This window comes from Chenopodium quinoa, unplaced genomic scaffold (assembly GCF_001683475.1).
Source record: "Chenopodium quinoa cultivar QQ74 unplaced genomic scaffold, ASM168347v1, whole genome shotgun sequence".
Lineage (NCBI taxonomy): Eukaryota > Viridiplantae > Streptophyta > Magnoliopsida > Caryophyllales > Amaranthaceae > Chenopodium > Chenopodium quinoa.
Window position 1 is genome coordinate 143,743 of NW_018743623.1, and position 23,997 is coordinate 167,739.

Below are 23,997 nucleotides of genomic sequence, written 5' to 3' on the forward strand. Positions count from 1 at the left end.
TTTTTTTTTAAATGTTCTGAATAAATTTATAATCAAGTAAAAATAATAGGATTTTTTTACTTTTATCACCCAAAAAAAACAAAAAATTGTTTTTTACCACCAAAACTTCTAAACTTTTATTTTAAAAAATCGAGAATATCCCTCTCTCAAAAAATAAATTTTTTTGTAAAAAATCGAGAATATCTCTTTCCTATAGATGGTAGAAAAGGGTAACTTCCTTTTTTTTATTTTAGTGCTCGGTTTAAAATTTTAAACCCATGTGATCCATTGTTTTTTTTAAGTACATATAAGCATTGTTATTAAAATCCCGATTTAAATCTTAGAATCTTACGTTACAATTTATGTATGTCATACGATTCGATTTACGATTTATATTAATAACTAGATTAGTGCTCGTGCGTTGCACGGTAGTGATAACCTTTTTTTCCATAATTAATTTATGATATAATATAAAAATGAGGCAGCTCATGTGGAACAAAAAAATGCAATGTATATAAGAAAAATGAAATAATAAGGCAAAATTTATTAAAAAAAAATAAATTATTAGTTGTGTTGAAAATATTTTAAAATAGTGTACATTATATTATATTAATGATGCATGTTATTCCCAATAAAACTATACAAGGTAGATGTCGTATGATTTTTTATAAATGCATTAATTTAGTCCCAAAAAAAAAAAAAAAAGAACTATACAATGTACTTCCATAAAATAAACTTAGTAGAATAATTTTTTTAAAAAAAAACTTGAAGCTGACATCATATATTTTATTGGCGAAATTTTTTTTAATGATAGCTTGATATATGCCCAAAATGATCAATGTAAGCATGACCTGTTTTAGTAATAGTTAATAGATTTTTGAAGGGGAAAAATGTTATAAATTGGTAAATTATTATAGAAATATTTAACAGAAAACTCACTTAATTGTTATTATTTCATAAGATTTCAAATTAACACCATGAAAAGAAATGTTTTTTGTTTTCCCTATTGAATTCCATTATTGTACAACTATATAATGGTAATTTAAATGTTAATATTGTATTTTTGGCCCCGTTATTTTATACTCTCCATCATATTTTAACCTTCTAAATTATAGTTTATTCTCCCTTAATTAAAAGTTCTCAAAATTTTGTGTAAATATTTTAAGTAAATAGAATACAAAATAAAATGGAATACAATTATTATAAAGAAAATATATAAGGTTAGGAATAATATATTATTATTGTTGTTTATCCAGATATTCCAAAAATAAAAGATTTTTGCTAAAAAGGGAGAGGGGAATTTTAGAAGGAAAAAACAGCACCAGGAAGTGATTCCTGGTTTTTGTTTTAGTATTATGTTATTGATTGATGATTAGGTTTCAAACTCATAATTTAAATATATTTATTTAATTTTGGATGTGACGTCTTGATTATGCATGTTGGTAGAATCTTACAATTCTACGATTTGATTTTACGATTCGATTCTGAGAACCCTTTCCAATTCAAAGTAGACTCCGATTTTAATAACTTTGGTATGTTGTTGTGATCACTATTGTTATTATTATTATTATTTGTCTAAAATCGTATTAACTTTTCTTTCCCTATTAAAAGAAAAATAAAATAAAATAAAAAAACTAACTTTTAATCTCACTCACTCAATTTGAATACTTGTGTGTGATGCTTCAATTGCAACTTTATCCCAAAATCAACTTAACTCATACACGGAATATAATACATCAATATTTTTTTCATAGTTTGAATTTATAATAGATTTTTAAACATAGCAAAAGAAAAGTAAATGAAAATAGTATGGTAGAGGGGGGTGTACCATGTGCATGGTACACCCAGAAGTACATCACATATAAATAAAAGAACATTGGGATAAATTTAATGTTCTTTTATTTATATGTAATGTTATTTTTTTATGAAGCCTCATTTATATGTAATGTTCTTTATTTTATATGTAATGTAATGTTCATTTTACCCATTCATTTTCTCTCTCGCTCTTTGATACTCTCTCTCCTCTCCCTCTAACTTCTTCTTCCATTTTATTTCTTGATTTTTATAGTTTTTATGTGCTTAATTCATCACTCACAAACACATTTATACTAGATTTTACACTCCAAAATCCGAATTTCACAACCAAATTTTCGGATTTTTCATGATTTGAGAATTTTAGGTATTTTTTATTTTGGCTAAAAAAACTTGCAATTGAGTGTTCAACTTGCTTGATTTCCATTATTAATTCACTTTACAAGGGTTTTCTACTCATTTGAGGTATGACTTCTCTTTCTTTGTTCATCTTTGTTCATCTTCATGAATATGAAACCCTAGGTTGTGCTTCAATAGTAAACTCTCTCTTTGCTTGTTATTTTTATATATATTTTGTGTTTTGTGATAATGTTTGTTGTTCATATAAAGCTTTATTATCATGAAATTACTTGATTGTTTGAATTTTTGGCACTACCATTGTTGTTCATCATCTTCTTTCATGGGTTTGGGTAGTAGCATTTTTCCATTATTTATATGTAACGTTCTTTTTCAGAAAGATAATGTTCTTTTATATTTATATGTAATGTTATTTTATTTTTAAGTTATGTTCTTTTATTGTATGTAATGTTCTGTATTTTTTATGTAACATTCTTTTTGATGTACTCTATGTTCGTTTGTAATGTATAATAAATTATTATACCTATGAACTTTTTTATTTATAAGTAATGTTCTTTTATTTATATGTAATGTTCTTTTATTTATATGTAATGTTCTTTTATTTATATGTAATATTCTTCTATTTATAGGTAATGTTCTTTTATTCATAGGGTGATGTTCTTCCGGGTGTACCATGCACATGGTACACCCGGGTGTACGAAACAATTATTGGTAAATGAAAATATATGATAAGGGTTTGTGTATGTATTTTATTTTAAATAAGATTCATACTCAAAATCTCTAAGATCATATGTAGAAATGTTATCAAGTGAGTCAAACTTTACTTGATTATTTGTTTAAGTGCACAAATAGTACTTCCGTTATATATTAGTTGCAACTTTAAAATATTTTATATCTGACAAATAATACCTCAAACTCGCAACTAATACGTACTTAACAGAGGTGGTAGATAGTTTTATAGATAAAAAATGCTATTAAAAACAAAATTTGAAATCTATACTCCCATGAAGGAGTAATAATGTTTTTCAAAAAAAAATCATGAAGGAGTAATACTTAAGCTAAGGGATGTAACTCATGTAAGATCAAATTATATAACTTCAAGGATTAATTTGATAATAACACTACAAAAAAGACACGATTTTGATAATAACACCAAAAAAAAAAAAAAACTTTTTATTGTAACACTACAAAAAAAACTAAAAATTTGATTTCACCACCACTTAACGGATTCTTGGATGGAATTGGTTAGTGGGGCCCACAACAGACACTTGTCACTAAACTATTGGTTTAAAAAAAATATAAAAAAAAAAAAAAACCCTAAACAACCTAACCAGGCCCAACCCCACCAGCGGCACCACCTGTCCCCCACCGCCGGCACTCCTGCCCCACCAAAATCAGCGAAACCCACCGCAAATCACCACCTACCCACTGCAAATCACCACATCCCTCAGCAACAACAACTTCACCGTTGAAACCCCATCCAATTCGAAACCCCAACCGCCGAATTGAAACCCTAGCACCTTCGAACCACCGCAAACACCAACCACAATCACAACCAATTCGAACCCCATCACCTTCGAACCACCGCTAATACCAACCACAATCCACCGGATCGGTGCGAATCGGTATTTTCGGTGGTTCAAAGGGGTGGAAATTGGTTTTGTGCAGTGGCAGAGGTGGTTGCGGGGTTGCTTGGTGTGAATTTGTGGTTGGAGATGTGACGCTACGCGGAGCTGGGATGGTTTTTGGGGAGGGGGAAGAGAGTAAGGGCTGGTTTTGGCGGTTTTGGTGGGGGCTGGAGGTTCCGGCGACTTGGATTAGGCTATCGGCGCGGCTGGGGAAAGGTGGTGCCGGTGGTGGAGCTGGATGGGTTTGGGTTTAGGGTTTTTTTTTTTTTTTTTTTTTAATAATTTTTTTTAAAACCAATAGGCATTTGACACATGTCAGTTATGGCTCCATTAACGGATTCCATCCAAAAATCCTTTACGAGGTGGTGAAATCAAATTTTTTAGTTTTTTTTGTGGTGTTACAGTAAAAGTTTTTTTTTTTTTTTTTTTTTTTTTTTTTTTTTTTGTGTGGTGTTATAATCAAAATTTAGGTTTTTTTTGTGGTGTTATTTTCTGAAATTTCCTAACTTCAAACATATTTATAAGTGTTTTTTAAGTGTAAAATTTATGGTAAAATAATGATAACTTTTATACTCCCTCTGTCCCAGAATACATGACACAGTCAACATTGCACACATGTCAATGCACTAGTTTGACTTTATTTTTATATGATTAAATATTAATGAAAATTATTTTAAAAAATTATATTAATAGTTTGATACCTGTAAAAATATATTTTTATTATATTAGTAAAAAAATTATGGTCAAAGCTAATACATGAATAGTGAAAAAAGTTCAACGTCTTATATATTCTGGGACGGAAGAAGTATTAGGTAACTTTAAATACTTTTAGGTGATTGTGTTTTAAAATAAATTAATGAAAGTCCGCCTTATTCCAAAATTTGTGTTGTTCAATATCTTTCAAAATTTTGCAACCATTATACATGCTAAATTGCTCATCATCGATATAGTGATTACTTAAACTGCTTCGAGCTCCACTCTTAGCTTGGGCCTAGAAGATTATTGCCACTACAATACACAGGAACTAAGTCCAAAAATTAAGTTGGGTTTGAGAAGGTATTGACCCAGCATGATAGCCATTGGCAACGGATGAGTAAGCCTGAATTTTTACAACATGAAATTGAATACGACAGTGAATTGAGATCTTGTTTGGTATGATAGAAAATATTTTCAATAAAAAATAATTTTAACTTATTGAAAATAATTTTCTTAGGAGATACATAATAAAATAATAAATGAACACTCGACGTAAAGTTTCAAGTCCCAAGCACTGTTTATAAAAGTTGATTAGACATCATCTACTAACTACAGAGCAGATTTTTATTATTTGGTTCCTTACAAGAAACGTTGTAAAGGAAAGGAATATGAAAGTGAAAGGGAGAGCATACACGAGAGGAAGTGGTAGAGACTAGAGAGGGAAATATGGCTCACTATCTTTACAAAATGAGTAAGTATTATTTTATCGATCCTTTTCAATCTTTAATAAACTAAACAAAAAAAATTAGAAAAATTATTGTTTCATAGAATATATTTTACACCCAACCACTCTAAGACCTTGTTCTTTTGAGCTGTTCAGCTTTGCTCTACTCTGCTGAAATCTGCTCTACTCTGCTTAAAAATAATAATTAACAATAATAATAATAACTAATATTTATAGATAATAATCATTAATCTTTAGTAATAATAATAATTAATATTTTATATAATAATAATAATTAATATATAACATTAATTGATAATAATAACTAATATTTAATGATAATAATTAATATTTTATATTATTTAACACATTTTCTAATGTTATAAAAAGAGTAAAAAAATCTAAAAAAAATCAAATAATAATAATAATAATGCGATAATAATAATAATAATAATAATAGTAATATTAATAATAATGATGATGATGATAATAATAATAATAATAATAATAATAATGCGATAATAAAATAATATTAATAATACTAATAATAATATTAATAATAATAATAAAAATGATAATAATAATATAAATAATAATAATAATAATAATAATAATAATATAATGCGATAATAATAATTATTATTATTATAATAATAATAATATTATAAAAATAATAAATGTAATAATAATAATAATGCGATGATGATAATAATAATAATAATAATAATAATAATAATAATGCGATGATAATAATAATAGTAATAATAATAATAATAATAATAATAATAAATAATTAATGATAATAATAATAATGAAATTTGCTCTGCTCTGCTGAAATCTGCTCTGCCTAGAAGCTCAAAAGAACAGGACCTAAGGCAAACCCAAATCAGTGAATTACTTGTCATAGTTAATTGACCCATAAAATCATGCATTAGTCTTAGGTTAGTTTCACACTAATCAATATTGCAACAACTTCTAGAAAAACATACTTTCAAAAGAAAAAGAAAAAAAAAAAGCATATTTAAAAGATAAAGGTCTTATAATTATTATGAAAATGATTTATTGATTACAAGATTTAAAACTTGCTTATTACTTGTTAGAACTTAGAACACATGGTGTCGTTCTTTTGGTGAAGATTATTGATTATCGCCTTCTGTTCTTCAACTTATTGTTTTGAAGGTTCTATTCTTCCAACTTAAACTAAACATTTAAACAAACTAGCTTTAACAAAAATCAAATTTGATAAGTTAATACTTATACTCCGTATTAGTTTTAATTGTTTATACGAGTAATATGTTTTAAATAGTAAAAATCAATTATGATTAATAAGATCAATATGTTAACTAAGGCCCTGTTCACTTCACCTTAAAAAAAAATAATATTAAGTAAAAACAATTTCAGTTCAGTAAAATTAATTTCAGTTCAGTAAAAATAAGTTCAGTCAGTAAAATTTAGTAACTATAAAGAAGAAATATAATAGAAAATCAGTAAAAATAATTTCAGTTCAGCAAAAATAATTTCAGTTCAGTAAAATTAATTTCATTTCAGTGAAAATAATTTAACTTCAGCAAAAACAATTTCAATTCAGTAAAATTAATTTCAATTCAGCAAAAATAAGGTGAAGTGAACGGGGCCTAACATTTACTAATAATTTTTACTACATGCCTATATATTATTAGTAAAGAAAAATATTGCATATGTTGCAATATGCTAATAATTCAAATTAAATAAGCTGCTAATTAGTTATAAATTAAACTTCCTCAAGTAAAAAATCAAATATTATTATACAGAGTAGTAATCAAATCCAGGCTTACGTAATTGTATTCTTGGAGTGCTTTCACTCAATTACTAATCTAATTACACCTTGAATAAATTTCTAACGTAATTAAAGAGAATGTAAATATGAAAATATAAAATCCTAGTTTGACCTAGTTAATCACGAATTAATTAAGTTTAAGGAATAAAATTGACACAACTAATTTTGATTCCAGTTCCTATTTTGACACGTTAGTGCGCATTAACACCACCCTATAATATTAATTGAGTAAATTGTACATGGTTATTGGCCCCCTCCACTAATTAGATTTTTGTAAAAACTATAGAATATTGATATTACCAAATTATATCATAAGGTTTTTATATGTATTATTATGTAATGTAGCATTACCAATATAATGTTGCAATTTTGTTGGAAAACTTGATTTTGTCTGCCACTTTAAGGTAATTTTATCAACCAACGATTGTCATTTGTGGGAATCAACAAGGGCATGAAGGGACATAAGCAATAACCAAAGTGTCTTTGTTTTAGCTCAGTATATTTTCAACTAGTAGTCTCCCAATTTATACGTGACTTTTTAATGCATGCACTTTAGTTAGGTGTGATATATATGTAAATTTTCATCATTATTTTAGTATTTCTTTTAGTCATGTATGTCTAGTTCTTTTTCAAATGCAAATGGCTTTATAATAATTTTTATAATAAATTAAGTGCGTCTTAATGGGTCTAGCTGTATATAAGTCAACGTCGAAAGAGACTCGGACCACATATAAAGTCAACATGAAATCATAAAACTAGCTAATTGGTGTATAGAATAGGTTCTAAGAAGAATTGTTTGATACTTTAATATGTTTGTCATCTTCCTCTTCTTATTCTTTATTTATTGCTAGACAAAATTTGTTATCACTTATTATAGATTGATTTCCCTCTCAACAATCAGTTTTTTTTGTAAAACATTGTTAATTGAACACTATGTATTTATTACGTTGATATATCATTGATATCACATTTGAATTTATTGATAGACTGATATATATGTTCCTTCCATCTCTTATTAACTTTATTATGCAAATACTCAATAAACCTTTAATGATGTTTCATAATTTCATAATTTGTAGAATTGTAGGCAATTCACATGGTTTTTGGTGGTCCCTATGACAATTTACCTACTTTCTTAAATTCTGTGCTATTCTTCATATTACAAAACATATCTAAAACAGAGGAAATATGTTTATAAATTGTATTATTATTGGTCAATAAAACTAACAAGTATCGTTTCATTGGTAATAATGAGGCATTAATATTTTGGGTTTAATGACGAAGAAGCTCATAAATGAAAATTCCACTGGTATGATATAAGTAGTGGATGCTCAAATAAGCATATAGGAAGGGAAGAAAAAATAGTGCATGATGGAGTTGAGATTTTCTTTGTTACAATCATAGAAATGATCGTGTTATTCGTGTACAATGATAACGGTTTGTATGCCCCATATCATGCCCCATTGCATTATTGTTAGAGCATAACCACCGGTGACCAATTATTTGTGCGTAAGCCGTGAGGGCAAATAATAATGCAATAAAAATATAGAGAGAGCTGAATTGAAGCTCAAGTCGTGAAAATAGAAACTTATTATTATACTAGGTTAAAATCCCGTGTAATGTACGGTTGTTAAATATTTTTGACAATAATGTTACAAAATACTCCGTATAAGGTATATTAATGATATGCAAAAATATTTTATTTGGGTATATATGGAATATGATTATCAAATAAATATCATAAGGTATAAATAGTTAACTTAAAGATTTTGCAAAAAGAAAAAAAAAAAAAAGCAAAAAAGGCGGAAAAATTTTTCACAAGGTGATGACAAGTGTCATTGGTTATTCGCTTTATCACTATCTTTCCAGAAAAAAAAAAAAAAAATTATCACTATTACGAAGAGCAAAATAAAGTTGTAGATTGGTTAACAAATCAAGATGTTAAGCAAATGACAAAAATGAAAATGATTCAAATCCATTCCAATCCAATGCTAGAGCTTTGAATTGAAATGATTCAACATATTGCCACATTTGATTTATAGTTTGCTTGTGTTCGGGGTTTAGTCCCTCAATTGCATAAAAAAAACGTTTATATTAACACATGCTTATGGATTATATAGAGCAATCCTTTTAAAATTAACAGTAAGACCATGCTTGGATTGGGGGAGATATATTACTAGGGTAACAAAAAGTCAAACTAAGCAAAATGAAAGTGAAAATAGGGAAGGAGGAGATAGTGATGGTGTAATTGTAAGGAAAATTATGTAGTGATGGTGTGGTATGAGGTGAAGAAAAGAGGAACTAATACCCTCATTTTGGGGGTAATAGTTACATTAGGGGGAGGGTGAGTAACTATTACCCCCATTATGAGGGTAATAATTCCTCCATCTCTCTCTTTTCATCATGGCACAATTACCTTATTTCATTTGTAAACACCATGCCTCCTACAACACCACCTCTAATTACTTGTGTTTTTTCAAGTTTGACTTTTATTACTCCCTTAATATATTATCCCAAATCCAAGCAAGGCCTAAAGGTTAACAAATTATGGGGTTCATCAATTTTTAAAAAAGCTACAAAGCGATAAATGTATGTTTGAAGGCTTTACAGATATGATCTAGACATTTGTTGTACGTATTGATTATCTAAAACGATTAATTAAGTTTCTCCCATGTTGATTTAATACTTAGTAGCCATGGTATTATTCTCAAATCTAGATGACATGAACTTCGAACAAATTTATGCATACAGTCAAGGTTTCATGGGTTTATAATGTGTCAAAAATATTGTGGTTTGTGGCTAAAGAAGTGATGCTTTCATGAAGAAGTTTTAGATTTCACATCAAAATTTGCTTGCAAAGTCACTTCTTTCAATAAGTTCGATCATAATTTTGAATTTGTTCTCTCTTTACCTTATTTCAAAAACTTTTCACCACTTCTTTTTATTGGAATCAAAATAAAATTGGACAAGATTACAAAATATCTAGACCAAATCATATCATAATTAAATTTAATATATAAGTATTCATTTACTTATAATTAAATATTGTTTTGATTGTGTTTCAATAATATTTATGAAAAATTATAAATGTATCAAAAATATGAACTGAGATGAATTTAATAAGATTTCACATGATATATAATTCTATTTCCAAAATTTAATGTATGTAAAAACAAGATCAAAGTGTAGTTGGGCCATATATTGATCTTTTCACCTAATTTAAATAAAATTCAGTAAAAATAATTTTGAGAAGGTATTGGGTTCGGACTGCCGCACAAAATTTGCGTGCGGCAGGCTTGGCTAATATATTTCACTTAGCTTGTTGGCTAATAAGTTTCATGTGTTGGCTAAATGTTTCATTTGTTGGCTAATATGGTTTTTGTGTTAGCTAATATATTCCTTTTGTTGGCTGATATGTTTGTTTTTTTTTTTTTATTTATTTTTTTTTTTTTATTTTTGATATGTTTCTTTTGTTGACTGGTATCAGACATCAGTTGGTTGTATAATTGGCTGATATCTTTATTTTGTTGGCTGATATGTATATTTTAATTGTTGGCTTATATGTTTCATTTTGTTGGCTTATATGTTTATTTTGTTGGCTTACCTGTTACTTTTGTTTGCTGATTTCATCCTTTTGTTGGCCGATATGCTTCATTTGTTGGTTGATATGTTCCTTCTGTTGGCTGATAAATACCTTTTGTTGGCTGATATATTCCTCTTGTTAGCTGATATGTATCTTTTGTTGGATGATATATTCCTTTTGTTGGCTGATACATTTTTATTAATGTCTGATATGTCCCTAATGGTGACTGATATCAGACATCAATTGACTAATATCTTACTTTTATTGGCTGATATACATCATTTGTTGTCTAATATGATTAACAACATACAAAGTATCTTTATTTCCTTCTTTCTCCTCTTTCCTCCTCTTCCTCTCTTTCTTTCTCTCTCTTTGAAATGAGAATGGGAACAATCACGTCACCACCACAAATCGCAACACCACCTCCAAAATTGCACCACCACCAACAACCATCAACCAGCAAACTCCACCAGAGAACCGCCACCAATCAGTCACAACCACCGTCCACGCCTGTAATTGCACCTCCCCTGTGACCTGCACCAGCGAATCGCACCTCCCCTGCGATCTTGAATCAGAGGGTAGTGTTTCAAGATTATCAGATTCGATCTTTGATTTTTGTTCTGATAATCTTGCAACGAAGCGAGGTATGGTCTGATAATCTTGAATCTGAGTTTTTGTTGATTCGATCTTTGACCAACGATTACTCCTTCGTTGCAATGGATACGGAGTTTTTCGGCGTACTTTTCCGGCAATTGCGAACCTGCGGCCTGCAATTGCGAACTCCACCTCTGTCGCTGTCGCTCCCAATTCCTTCTCGCCGCACGAACTATTGGGTGCGGACTACCGCACCCAATAGTTTGTGAATAATTTTAGTTTAGTAGAAAAAATTTCAGTTCATTAAAGTTAAACTAAGTTAAATTAAGCAAAAAACAAGTTCAGTTCAGTAAAAATAAGATTTAATAATCAATAAAAACGAGTTTTTTTAAAGAACAAATATACGAGTAATAAACAATTAGTAAAAATAATATAATAATTTCAACAAAATTAATTCAATGTTAGTAATGTTAATCTTAGTTTAGCAAAAATAATTTTATTCAAACAAAAATAAGGTGAAGAGAATAGAGTTTTAAATTAAGACACTAAAGCAAATGAAATTAGATTTAACTAGAACATGCCTAACAAAATCACACTTGAACACCTTTTGTTTTTTTTTTTTGGTGATTTGAAGATCGAGAACAAATCCTACATGGAATTCAGTTTAATATGTAAAAGATTGATAAGCTAAGGATCACAAGAAATCTTCTTGTATATTATTGCTTATGTTAGTTGAACAAGCTTGGTCGATCTGATCTCTAGTCTTAATATTTTGTATATGGTTCACCCTCTATACATAATCCCCCAATCCTCTTTTTTTTTTTTTTTTTTTTTTTTTTTTTTTTTTTTTTTTTTAATTTTTAATTTGCTTTATTTAACTTTTCGGTCTCCATAATATTAAGACTAGGGATCATTCATCACTATAAATGGACAATTTGATTTTTGAGTTGAAGTTGGGTCAAATTGGTACACAAAATATTTGGTGCAAATGACTAAGCACTAGGCAATTCAATCAATCAATCAATCAAAGCCTTAATCCCATAAATGGGGTCGGCTACATGAACCAAAAGTGATTCTTTCGTATAGTCTTCGACAAAAATCTCCCTCCTCTATCCCTTACAACCCATTGTCTCATCCTCATGCAAATCCATATATTTCATATCTTTTCTAACTCCTTCCAACCAAGTCATTTTTGTTCTTTCTCTCCCTCGTTTAACCCCTCCATGATCCCACTTTTCCACTCTTCGTACCGGTCGGTGCACCCTCGGGTCTTTGTCTTACAAAGCACTAGGCAATTATTGACACAAAATATGAATAAAGAGAATAAGAAGTTAAAGTAAAAATACTTTATTTGTACCAATAATATTCTCATAAAAAAATCCAAATTATTGGAGTATGAATTGAGTAAATTTAATGCTAAATTTACCTTTATAATACCCTAAAAAAAATTAATTAATATTGAATTACTAAAGTTTCCTACAAGAAATCATTAAAGTGCTCCATTCGGTAATTCCAATGTGGGTTTTTCTTAGGAGGTGTTATAATAAGCCAACATCGCCATCACTAAAATGGGTGCTTACCTTCAACATGTCACAATGAATAACCGTACGACATATAATTAAATAAATTATAGAGTAATTAACTTCATTAGTTGATCTTTCTCCTATATCTCTAGCTTTTAATCATGAAAATTTCCAAATGCATCAAATGGGTAGTTTACAGAGAAATCAAATGGGTTTACAGCTCATGTTTGCGCAATGTCAATGATTCATTTTGTCACCAATTTTGAAAAATTATTGAATCAATAACATAATACTAAAACAGACATCAAGAATGATACGTGTCACTTTTTGGTGCTGTTTATTTCCCTCCAAAACTCTTTCTTTTTTTTTTTTTTTTCACTTCCTTTCAAAAAATATTCCCTTATTATATAATTGAAATAATGTATAGAATATGAATACCTTATTGTATACAAAGTATTTTATAAAGAGAAAAAATTTTTATAAAAAAAATAAAAACAAATATTAAACTACATATTATTATAAATCTTTATAATATTTGGTAAAATCGTGCGTTGCACGGGATTTAAGCTAGTTTAATTTGAAAGTCATACATATATCAATAATTTATGCATTAGTTAGCGTAATACTGAATATTTATATATATATTTTTTTAAAAAATTAATTATTAATCTGTTAATAAACAAAATCTTCCCAAAATTACTTGACCCAAATCTAATTTTTACCTTGAAAGTCAAAATTTTGGAAAAAACAAATTCTTCTCAAATTACTTGACCCAAATCTAAATACTACCTTAAAAGTCAATATATTATGACTTGGATTTAACATGAAGATTGTTATAATCTCTCAATCATTTTAATAATTTACAACTTGAAAAATGTATTCTCAATCACGTAGGGTGTTGAAGGAATGGTTTAAGATTATTATTAATTTTACTAAAATAAATAGGGATATTAGCTCCAAATAGGTAAAGGAAAGACTTAACTCAATTTTCTTCTAAATATAAAGGCAATTTTCAAATACTAGATAGGGTGGTTAATAAGCGCGATAGCTTGCCATTTTCGGAGAGCTTTTTTAGTTGTTGGCAAACATAATAAGGGAAAATATCTAAACAGATATTTTTAGGTATATAAGTGTCCGCACACTGTTTTGTTTTGTTTTTTTTTTTTTTTTTTTTAACATTAATGAGAGCATATATAGGTACGCAAGGAAAACTTAAAGACAATTAACATCATATCAATAGGGGCATATAGATAAACAAATATTTAAAAGATATACAAGTAATTATTTTCACACCATTCATAATTAATTACTTTCTCATATTTTTAAAAGATAGGGAAAAGACTCGCCTTACATGAATGGATCAATCTCCTTTTTATTATTGTTATGTTACTTTTACAAAATTAAAGACTCCCCTTTAGCTTATTGCTTCTTTATAAATGAGCTGTTATTAATTGTGAAAATCTCCTGGCATTGTTTATTTGATTATCTCTAAGGTTTCTTTCACTTACTATATCATCTAATTTAGACAGTTGTCAACCTCATTTTCTAAGTCATTTGACTATCCAGAAAGCAATTTCTTTCTTAATCAAAACCTTCTAGATAGTGAAGCTTTGTTACCTCTTTAACATTAGGTAAATTTTGAAACTAGAATATTATTTACCATTAGGGCTATAGATAGTGATTTTGCCTATGTTTGAAAAATTATTTAAGGAACCTAAGCTAATTAGAAGGTGAAAAATTTTAAGGCACCTTATATACGAATTGAAGTACAATTGTAGCTTTAATTAAAAAAATTGAAATTGAAACGTAACTTCAAGTACTCTCTCAAATTAAATAAGGAGTGGAATGAAACCGGCCGAAAGTATTCTCTTTACTCGTATGTCGTTGTCTCTTTAAAATCTTTACCCCTTTTTTTTTTATTTATTTATTTTTTTTATTCGAAGATTTTGTGTAAAACCTTTCAATTTTTTTTAACAACTAATAGTATTAATAAATATAGCTCATACTCTGAATACATAATCAGAATAATTTAGATATTTCTATTTGACCCTGAATTGAACTTAACTTATTATATGAATGAACTACTAACTTAGCTCAAAATTAAGCTTTTTAAAACTAATATTTTACTCTATATGAAGCAAGTGAAAATAAGGAATACTAAATAGGGCTGAGCACATATCAAAAATCCAATATTGTGAAATTTCAGATTGGATACAATCGATATCCATTAAAAACTATTCATTTTGAAGGTTTTTTTTTTTCATCAATTACTACAATATCTAAAAGTTTGGGCATTTGTATTAGATACCGATATTTCAAATATAATATATCCGAAAAGGTATATGATATCTGAAATTTTCAAATCAGATATTAAATCTAATATTAATATCAGATTGATGAATAGTTTTGATCAATTGAAATTAGAGTCCGATTTAGAAAAATATGAAGTACAACATATGTAATTATATAGTAAAAAGAATGATGAAGCAAGAATTATTAGGAAACCATTGACAAATACTTGGCTCCCCCGCCCATTGGATTGGATTCTCATTCCAATAATATTCTGATTTCAAGAATGATGAGAAAATTGACATGAGTCAAAATAATAGTAGGTTTGATGAAAAACATTTTGACATCTTCACATGAAAGTTGAACTAGGTGGCAAACATGTGGCCCAAGTTAAAACATTTTTAATCAAAGTGTATTTAATTAGTAGTTAGTAATACTACCATAGCTTATAGTTTATAGCAAATATAGGAAATTTTAGGGGGAACCCACTTTCCCAAAGGGGTATAAACTACAAATAAACTAAGAGGGAAATAAAATTAAAGAAATTAAAGGGGCCAATCAATAATATATAATTGAATAGTACATAATATAATTAAAGGGTGTAATTATTTGGAGAGCCACCATCACAAATTTCAGAATATTTCTCAATGTTGTGATGGCCCAATGTTTTTATGTATACAATATGGTATTTATGTTATTTTTCATATTCTCTTGCTCAAACACCACTATGAACGGCTCCCAAGCTAAAAGTACATGACCACCGCCCTAATCAACGTTTCTAATTGCAAGAATTTGCCCAACTACTCTTAAATTCTTACACATGGTTTCCCTAATAATGTTTCCACATACATGATATCTAACCTTAGTGATTTAGGAGTTAGTCGTTTATAAGTAACATATTTTGCACATAGCCACATACTGGAAGTGTGTCACAATTTAACAGTTGATTTCTTGACATTCTCTTTATTAACTTATAATAGGTCATATTTGACTTTGATGTTGTTTCTTTAAAAAGTTTGATTCTCGAACATGATTTATAGGTACTATATGATATAGATTCATGTTTTGTTATTTTTTTCATTCCTCATTAATTTTTATTTTTTTGACAAATTCCTCATTAATTTAGAGCATGTACATATGGGTTCGCCTCTTTAGCTTCAAACTATTTCAATAGCTAGTTTAGGTGTCCCTATTTTAATTATATAATGGCATGTCCTTGTAACAAGACATAAATGTACATATTGACATATTTTAACTTCGGTTGCTGAGTATAATAATTAAAGGAATGTGACAATAGTTATATGATCGATACAGTCCATCAAAGCATATAATCGTGTAAAAAATATCTTCTTTGACATTATTATCTATTTACCCGTCAATTATTTTACATTATTAGTCTAATACATTACTCATAAATTTAAATAATCTAGGGCAAGTTGCAAGTGCATGTGTAGAACTATGCTGATATATGTTATTACTCTTTGTTTACTCTATAGTCACAAGTTTCATCAACCCTCTAACCTCTTACTTCTATTCACTAGATTATTACAACAAAACCTAATACTGCTTTGCTCCCTTTTCTAATATTACTCCTATTCGATTCCAACTCATACGAAATAATGTTCAATGTAAAATGACTACCGCTCGCTTTCTCTTATGTGTTTTTAAAATTTCTTGTATAATCACTACAAAAATTTGGCCTTTTAGCGACAGGTGAAATCCGTGTCTAATTTCTAAAAATCCGTCACTGGACATAGCTAGCTACGGATATATCGACCGAATCACTCCGTTGGTATCCTTGTCACTAAATGGATTTAGAGACGAAAAAAAAAAAAAAATCTGTCGCTCATATCAGCAACGGAAAAAAAATCCGTTGCTCATATCAGGAACAAAAAAAAAAAGTCGTCACTAAATTTAGCAACGGAAAAAATATTTTGTCTCTAAAAATAGCTGCTATTCGGTTCAACCTCACTCAGGTCAACCCGACTCAGCTTTGCATGTAAGGCTCCTTGAATCCCCAATCTCAAGAATTACAATTGGTAAGAGTCAAACCCGTGACCTCAAAGTCACATAGTGAAACTCTTACCAACTTCGAAAATAATTTAGAGACGGAATTAAAAATTCGTCGCTCATATTAGCAACGGAATTAAAAATCCATCGCTCATAATTCCGTCCCTAAATTAGTGACGAATTTTCAATTCCATCTCTAATTTAGAAAAGGATTTTTTTAATTCCGTCTCTAATTTAGAAACGGATTGGATTCTGTTGCTAGAATTCCGTTTCTATATGGACAATTTTTGGTAGTGAATATAGTACAACTCGTGTATAGAATGGGTCAATAATCTATACTAATATAAAAAGGCGTTCATAGAACGTCGATGTGCCACGTAGTCCCTTTTTTGTTCCGCCACGTCATTTTCCCAACATCTCATGACGCCACATCATCACTCAAACAATGCCACATCACCCAAGCAACCAACATTACTCCATAACAAAAAAGTAAGAATAAGGAGGATCGAACCCTCAACCTCTTACAACAAAGATGACTATTCAACCATCTAAGCTAATTATCAACAATGTTATTAATATGTAAAAAAATTATATAAGTGCAAACCATAAGGTTTAATTATAATAAATAAAATAAATAAAAAATACTCAAAGAATAATTCATCAATTTTAGTTTGACAGTGACGATTACAGTTTTAAAAGCCTTTAAAAAATTTATCGATTGCACGTGTACAACAGTAGCAACCCAGAGCAACGCCCGGGCTACTCACTAGTTAAAGTTTAAAAATCGTGTTAGTCTTAGTCGTAGAAATTAAAGAGGAACTACCTAGGTATTCAATTATTAGTATGAGTAGTGTATTTATTTTCAATATTTCCTAAAATTGTACAGATTAATTAATTATGGAATGTATATATATCAAAATCACACGTCGATCAACATAATTAATATTTATTTCTATTTAATATTTCTTCTTCTATCTAGCTCTCTTATCAGACGTCCCCAAAGCATTCATTATATTGGCTTTTGCCCTCAAAATATTAGCTTAATCCTACTAAAAATACGAACAAGGCCGGGTAATCCTTGAGCGTTGAACATTATCAATTTTTGAAAATCAATCAATATATATGAAAAAAAAATACTCGTATTATTGTTTATTTATATAACAACATATTAATAAGGATATTTTCAAGAGTATTAAGGGGCCGTTTGGTTCGCACAGGGGAATCGGAATGGAATGCAGAAAGGGAATGCAGGAGAAAGGAAAAGAATTCCCCTAATTTGGGCTAGTTGTTTGGTTGTGTCCAAGAAACGAAATGAACTATTCATTGATTCCCTTTGTGGCTGTTTGGTTCAAACTAGGGAATCAAACCATGATTTTTAAATTTTCTTTTTTTTCTTTTTCATATAATAACCTCCATTTATATAATAAGCAAAAAAAAATAAGGAAATTTTTTTTTTCTAGTAATATGGAAATTTTCTAGTAATATGGAAAAATAGACCTGTAAAATGATAAAAAGTGATATGAAAAAATATTTTCATATTTTCCATAGTTACCTGTAATATGAAAAAATATACTTTTATACTTTCCTGTAATATTCCAAGAGAGACCTGTTTCATATCATGTTTTGTGAAAATAATACCAAAATATTGTTCATAGACCACGACAGTTTTAATCAGACCAAAATACTGTTCCAAAACAACAACAAAAGTTTTAATCATACCAAAGTTAATAACACCTAATTCAAAACAAACTAGGTAACCACGACAAAAGTTTTAAGCATCACCGTTTTCCCTAATAAGACTCTTAACATAACTACTTTTCAAAGCGTCTGGACACTTTGAAAATATCATAAGCTTGTGTGGTTTCGAAGCTAGATCTTCAGCAACTTCAAACACTTGTTTAGGAGTGACACCCTCTAAATTGAGAGAGAATAGTTCCTCTAACACTTGTTCACTCTGCTGCACTAATTTTTTCTCTCTTTCATGTGTATCTTTTTCACGTTCATTAGTGCTTGCCATTACATTAGCCATAGTGGAATGATGAACATCATATCTTTCATGAATGTTTGTAAGCTGGCCAACTCGTTCGAACTACCAGCACCATCACCTTTTCTCCTTCTTTTTGTAGTTTTTTCAGTCTTGATTTTTTTTGAGGGAGGAAAATTAACAGTGCCAGAACCACCAACTCCCTCATCATCACTTGAATCAAGTGTAACTTGCGAAGGGGCAGCTTTTTCCAAATGGTTAATTGCTTCAACATAACCTTCAGCTAGTTTACCAGTAGCATAGTCTTTGCCATATATATTCTGCAGTTCTTGAAAGTGTGGAAAGGAAACTCCATATAAATTTTTGCAACTTGGATGACTCTGCCAAAGACAAAACAGCTCATAATAATCAAATATAACAATATCATCAATTATCTCAAACATTATTAAAATGACTTTAAAAAAGTTGTCATACCTTACAGTACTCGTCATAAACAACTCCTTCAACAGAAACCATTTTTCTTTCATCATCCCAAACAAATCCGCTCGTGTTTAACATTTGAGAAATAACCCTAAACTTGGCTATAAGTGTCTTTAGTCGAGAATCTATGTGTGGTGTAGCCTTCAAACCACATCTAGGTAGAGCATTACTGATAACCTCCTCCAATTTAACCATGTAACTGCTTCTAAACCCATTTTCACACCTCCAGTGAGGATCAACAACTAGCTCTGATAATGCTGATATAAGAGCCCTATCTTCTTCAGCAGTCCAAACCCGCTTGTTTCTCCCCCTTCCACCTCCACTAGCACTACTTTCATCCATCTTACTATAGCATTTGATCCATAATAACATGCAAAGATAACATTTCATATATAAAAATGAAATTAACCAAGAAAATATTCAATACAAAGTATCTAAAAGAAAGTAATATAACAAATACAACATCCATAACTTAATAGTATCACAAAGTAAGTCTGCGGTTTCTAGCCCTCCAATCATTGAACATAGTTTGGGCCATTGTATTTTGAAAATTAGTCTAAGGATCAGTTACATCAATGGAGGTTATATACTCAATATCATCATCATCACTATCACTGTCATCACCATCACTGTCACTACTTTCCTCGTACAAGTCATCATCATCAAATTCTGAAAGCATGTATCATTTTACCAAGTTATGTAATAAGGCACATGCAAGCACAATTCGACCATGTGTTTGTAAATGACAGGCTAAAGTCGTATCACCTAATCAAAAGTAATTCCTAAAACCACTAACTAAAATAGATAGGGAAGTAGGTCGAATCCACAGGGAAACAAGTCTTTCTATTCCTAATTAATTAAAATAATCTAAATTATCAAATAACCAAATTGATTTTAATGAGAATTAAACTAATAATTAAACTAAAGCAAATTGAATAAGGGAGGAAAACAATAATAAAAGTCCTAGGGTATGGGTTCACCAATAAATAATATTCCAGGGTAAAACATAACAATCAATTATCAATGCATAAATTAATCAGATCATAAAGGGCTTTCGCTACGTATTACAATCACAGAATTAATCTACCGGTATTAAATCACATCTCTCGAATCTTGACCTAACCATTTATAAAATAACCTGCCTATTGAAACTAAGCCTAAACATCAATTCTCATCTCTCGAATCTCGAATCAATATTGCATAACTCATACAATTAAACCTGCACAAATCTAATTGCATAGCATTAAATCAATCAATAGGAAATCAACCAAAACATTGACAATCAACAATAATAAATTACCCCGTCATAATAATTATGGATCCCACAACCCTAGAAATAAAACTACTTGCACATATTTAAATCTAAACTAAGCAAGACAGTTAAAGAAAGCATAATTAAATCAAAGCAATTAAATTACTGAAAGTAAAGAGGGAAGAAATCGTTACCAAAGTAGACGGAAGTAAAGAATTGCATAAACTAAAAGTGTCGAGAGGGATCAAGAGTATTAACTAAAAGCTTAAAACTAAAAACTAAGAAATTAAACTAATGAGAAAAGTAGAGAGAGAGAGAGAGAGAGAAGAAGGTCCCAAACTCGCTTAACAAAAGCGTATTTATATTAAACTAAGAAAAGCTAAGCTAAAACGAAGAATAAAAGTGCTAAACGAACTCAGAAACATGCGCCCGATCGGGCGCGCCTTCGGGCTAGCAGCTACTCTCTTCCTTCTTCCTCGCCCTGCCGGGCGCGCCTTTGGGCGAGGGCTTGCCTTGCCGGGCGAGCTCCCTGGCAAACTTGGACTTCTTCAATTGGGCCGTTTCTTAGCCCAATTCGCATTTCCTCTTTGGGTTTAGAATACATGGTCAATTGCCCCGGACTCTTCTTCTTTGCCGAGCCCTTAATCACCGATTTGATGACTCCAACCAGTCCTGGGCTTCGGAATGTGGTCATATGAATGCGACCTTACTCCAATGCTCGTAGCGGCTCCAATAAATCCGGGAAAATGCTCCAAATCCGCAATTTCCAATAAAACGATACAAAATCTACGAAAACACTAGAAAACGCATATTAGTAACAAAAGTAGCTCCGTAGAGCTCAAAAATAAACACAATTATGACCATTGGGACGGGGAATAAATATATATATATAAAATAGACTTATTAGTAAACTAAACCAAGAAGGACTTCTAAGAATTCTCCATCTTCCCTTGAGTAACCCAAAGCATCTCTTAGTCACATTTCTAGCTTTTGCATACCTTAAGTTGAAATATTCTTCAGCGGTTAATGGTTGTCTGGCCCCCTATTCCACTCTTTAAGATGATAAAGGTGCCCTCTATATGGTGCAAGAAATCCTTCTCCATTAGTACATCCTCCATCACATAAATAATAACAACCTTGACAAATAAAACAAAAAACAATTAAATTCCACTCTCTTTCTAAGTCAATCTTACATAAAGTATACTACGTTAATCAAATTACCTTTTGGAACTTTCAAACCATTAGGCCTAGAAATAGCATCTCGAAGAATACGACCATCATGTGTCGATCCCTCCCAACCAAGTAAGACATATGTAAATTCCATTTCAGGTGAGCATACTTCTAACACATTCATAGCAAGGGTTCCTTTTCTAGTACGATATTTGGGTCGATCTTCACAAGGAACATTAACTAGAATCATTGTACCATCAAAAGCACCTAAGCAATTCTACAAAACAAACAATATCACTTTAAATTATCTAATAATTTCTAACTTTTTGTTTTGTTTTCAAATTAAAGTGTTGGTTTTATTTTATTTTACCTTGAAATATTTCCACCTTTCATCGTCGCAATCATCTTGTATTGGAGTTGGTTTCTTAAGAAGAACAACATGTAACTTTAAGATTGCTAACAAACAAGCATGAAATTGACTACTAATAGTTTCACGCACCACTTCTATAAAAATGTGCACCCATCATTCTATTTTTCTTATGGTGAGCTAATGTATGTGTATAAGAAGCCCGCAACAATCTCTTCCAAACATGTGTTTCTTGTTCCATTTAATCCACCTATATCTCTAACCATCTCTAAAAGTACAACGAATGTGTATCGATTTATACGAAGATAGTTCCTACACAAAGTGTCACTTTCTATAATCATTCTATTCAAGTTGTGTAATCTCATTTTTCTTCTTGTGTGTTTATCTAACTTAAGTTGTTGAGAATTGTATATTGTTTTTCTTATCGAGTACACCAACAAATGTAGTAACATAACACAATTAATCATAGTAATTATGAAACGAAGGTGGTCCCAATTTCTCTTCCTTTTCAAAGAAGTACCAATACGAGCCATTTTCTGTACAAAAGAACATCAACAACACCATATCATTGAAAAGTTTAAATATTAATACAAAACAAAATAAAAGCAAACAAACTAACCTCTACTAATATATCATCAATGATGAACCAAACAAGCTAACCTCTACTAATACAAAAGAAAAACAGCTATTCAAGACCATATAATCATACACAAATCATACACAAATCATAACACCCACGCAAAACAGGACCATATAATCATACACAAATCGATACACCATTAGTCACACCAACAAACATCACTGCACCACACTTGCCCAACAAAACATACGAATTCAACACACCACACTACAACACACATCACACGAATTCAGATCTGAAAAATTCAGTAGAGTATGTAAATGCTAAAATTCAGTAGAGTATGTAAATGCTAAAACATTAACGGAGAAAGTGGTGGTGAGATACATGGTTGCCAATCCCAGTGTTGCCGTAAACCCCTTAAATGCCCAATTAGGGGCCGCTTACTAAAAAAAAGAAAGAAAAATAGAAAACACGAAGAACCCTAACGGAATACGAATCCAGAAGTACAAAATTCAACAAAAAATACGAATTCAACAAAATAAATCCCAAATGGAATACGAATTCATGAAGTACAAGTAGAACAAATACGAATTCAACCAAAAAAAAGGCGAATTCAAGAACACAAAAGAGAGAATAAGGATGCGTGAGAAATCATAAACCAAACATACCTTCACGGCGGTCGTCGGAGGTTGCGTAAGAGTTGTCGGTGACCGGAGAAACAACGGCGGCGGCGGCTAGCTCGAAGCTTCAGGTTAGGGTTGAGTCTGAAGGCAGATGCGTGGGAGGGAATGAGGAGGAATGAGAAAGAAAGAGAATGCAAAAGGCTGTGGGGGGGGGTGGGGAATGAGTTTAGGACAATTTTGGGTAAACCCAAAAATAAAAATGGAGAATGAGAATGACAAAAGATGCTAAACAAACACTTACAAAGGGAATCATTCCCATTCCCTTTCCCCATTACAGTGAACCAAACGACCCCTAAGTAATTTCTAAGACATTAATCCATAGCAACTTTCAATGTAAATTACATTTTTATTAAAGAAAATATATATATTGTTTAATTTGACTCATTCTATCAATTACAAATATCAATCATTCATAGCTTAATGTGTTTAGGAGGTAAATTCGTTTAGCTCTTTGTAACATAAAATCGACA

The 23,997-nt window shown here is 30.1% G+C and overlaps 1 protein-coding gene and 1 long non-coding RNA gene across 2 annotated transcripts; both read right to left on the bottom strand.

Annotated features, from left to right (window-relative positions):
* Positions 1-19,027: 19,027 nt before the first annotated feature.
* LOC110683204 lies at positions 19,028-19,817 on the bottom strand. Its single transcript, XM_021859551.1, has 2 exons — positions 19,470-19,817; positions 19,028-19,375 (listed from the first exon to the last, which is right to left on the bottom strand). The coding sequence occupies exons 1-2, from the start codon at positions 19,815-19,817 to the stop codon at positions 19,028-19,030; spliced, it is 696 nt and encodes a 231-aa protein (XP_021715243.1).
* Positions 19,818-21,762: 1,945 nt separating this feature from the next.
* Positions 21,763-23,670, bottom strand: LOC110683156. The gene is made up of 3 exons (XR_002503563.1): positions 23,513-23,670; positions 21,949-22,119; positions 21,763-21,863 (listed from the first exon to the last, which is right to left on the bottom strand). It is a non-coding gene; the product is annotated as an uncharacterized LOC110683156 (long non-coding RNA).
* Between the last annotated feature and the right edge of the window lie 327 nt (positions 23,671-23,997).

Excerpts from the sequence above, each read along its gene's own strand:
- LOC110683204 (XM_021859551.1), bottom strand. The coding sequence starts at position 19,817 with ATGGATGAAAGTAGTGCTAGTGGAGGTGGAAGGGGGAGAAACAAGCGG. Across the intron at positions 19,376-19,469 it reads TTTATGACGAGTACTGTAAG|AGTCATCCAAGTTGCAAAAA; the intron begins GTATGACAACTT and ends TGTCTTTGGCAG.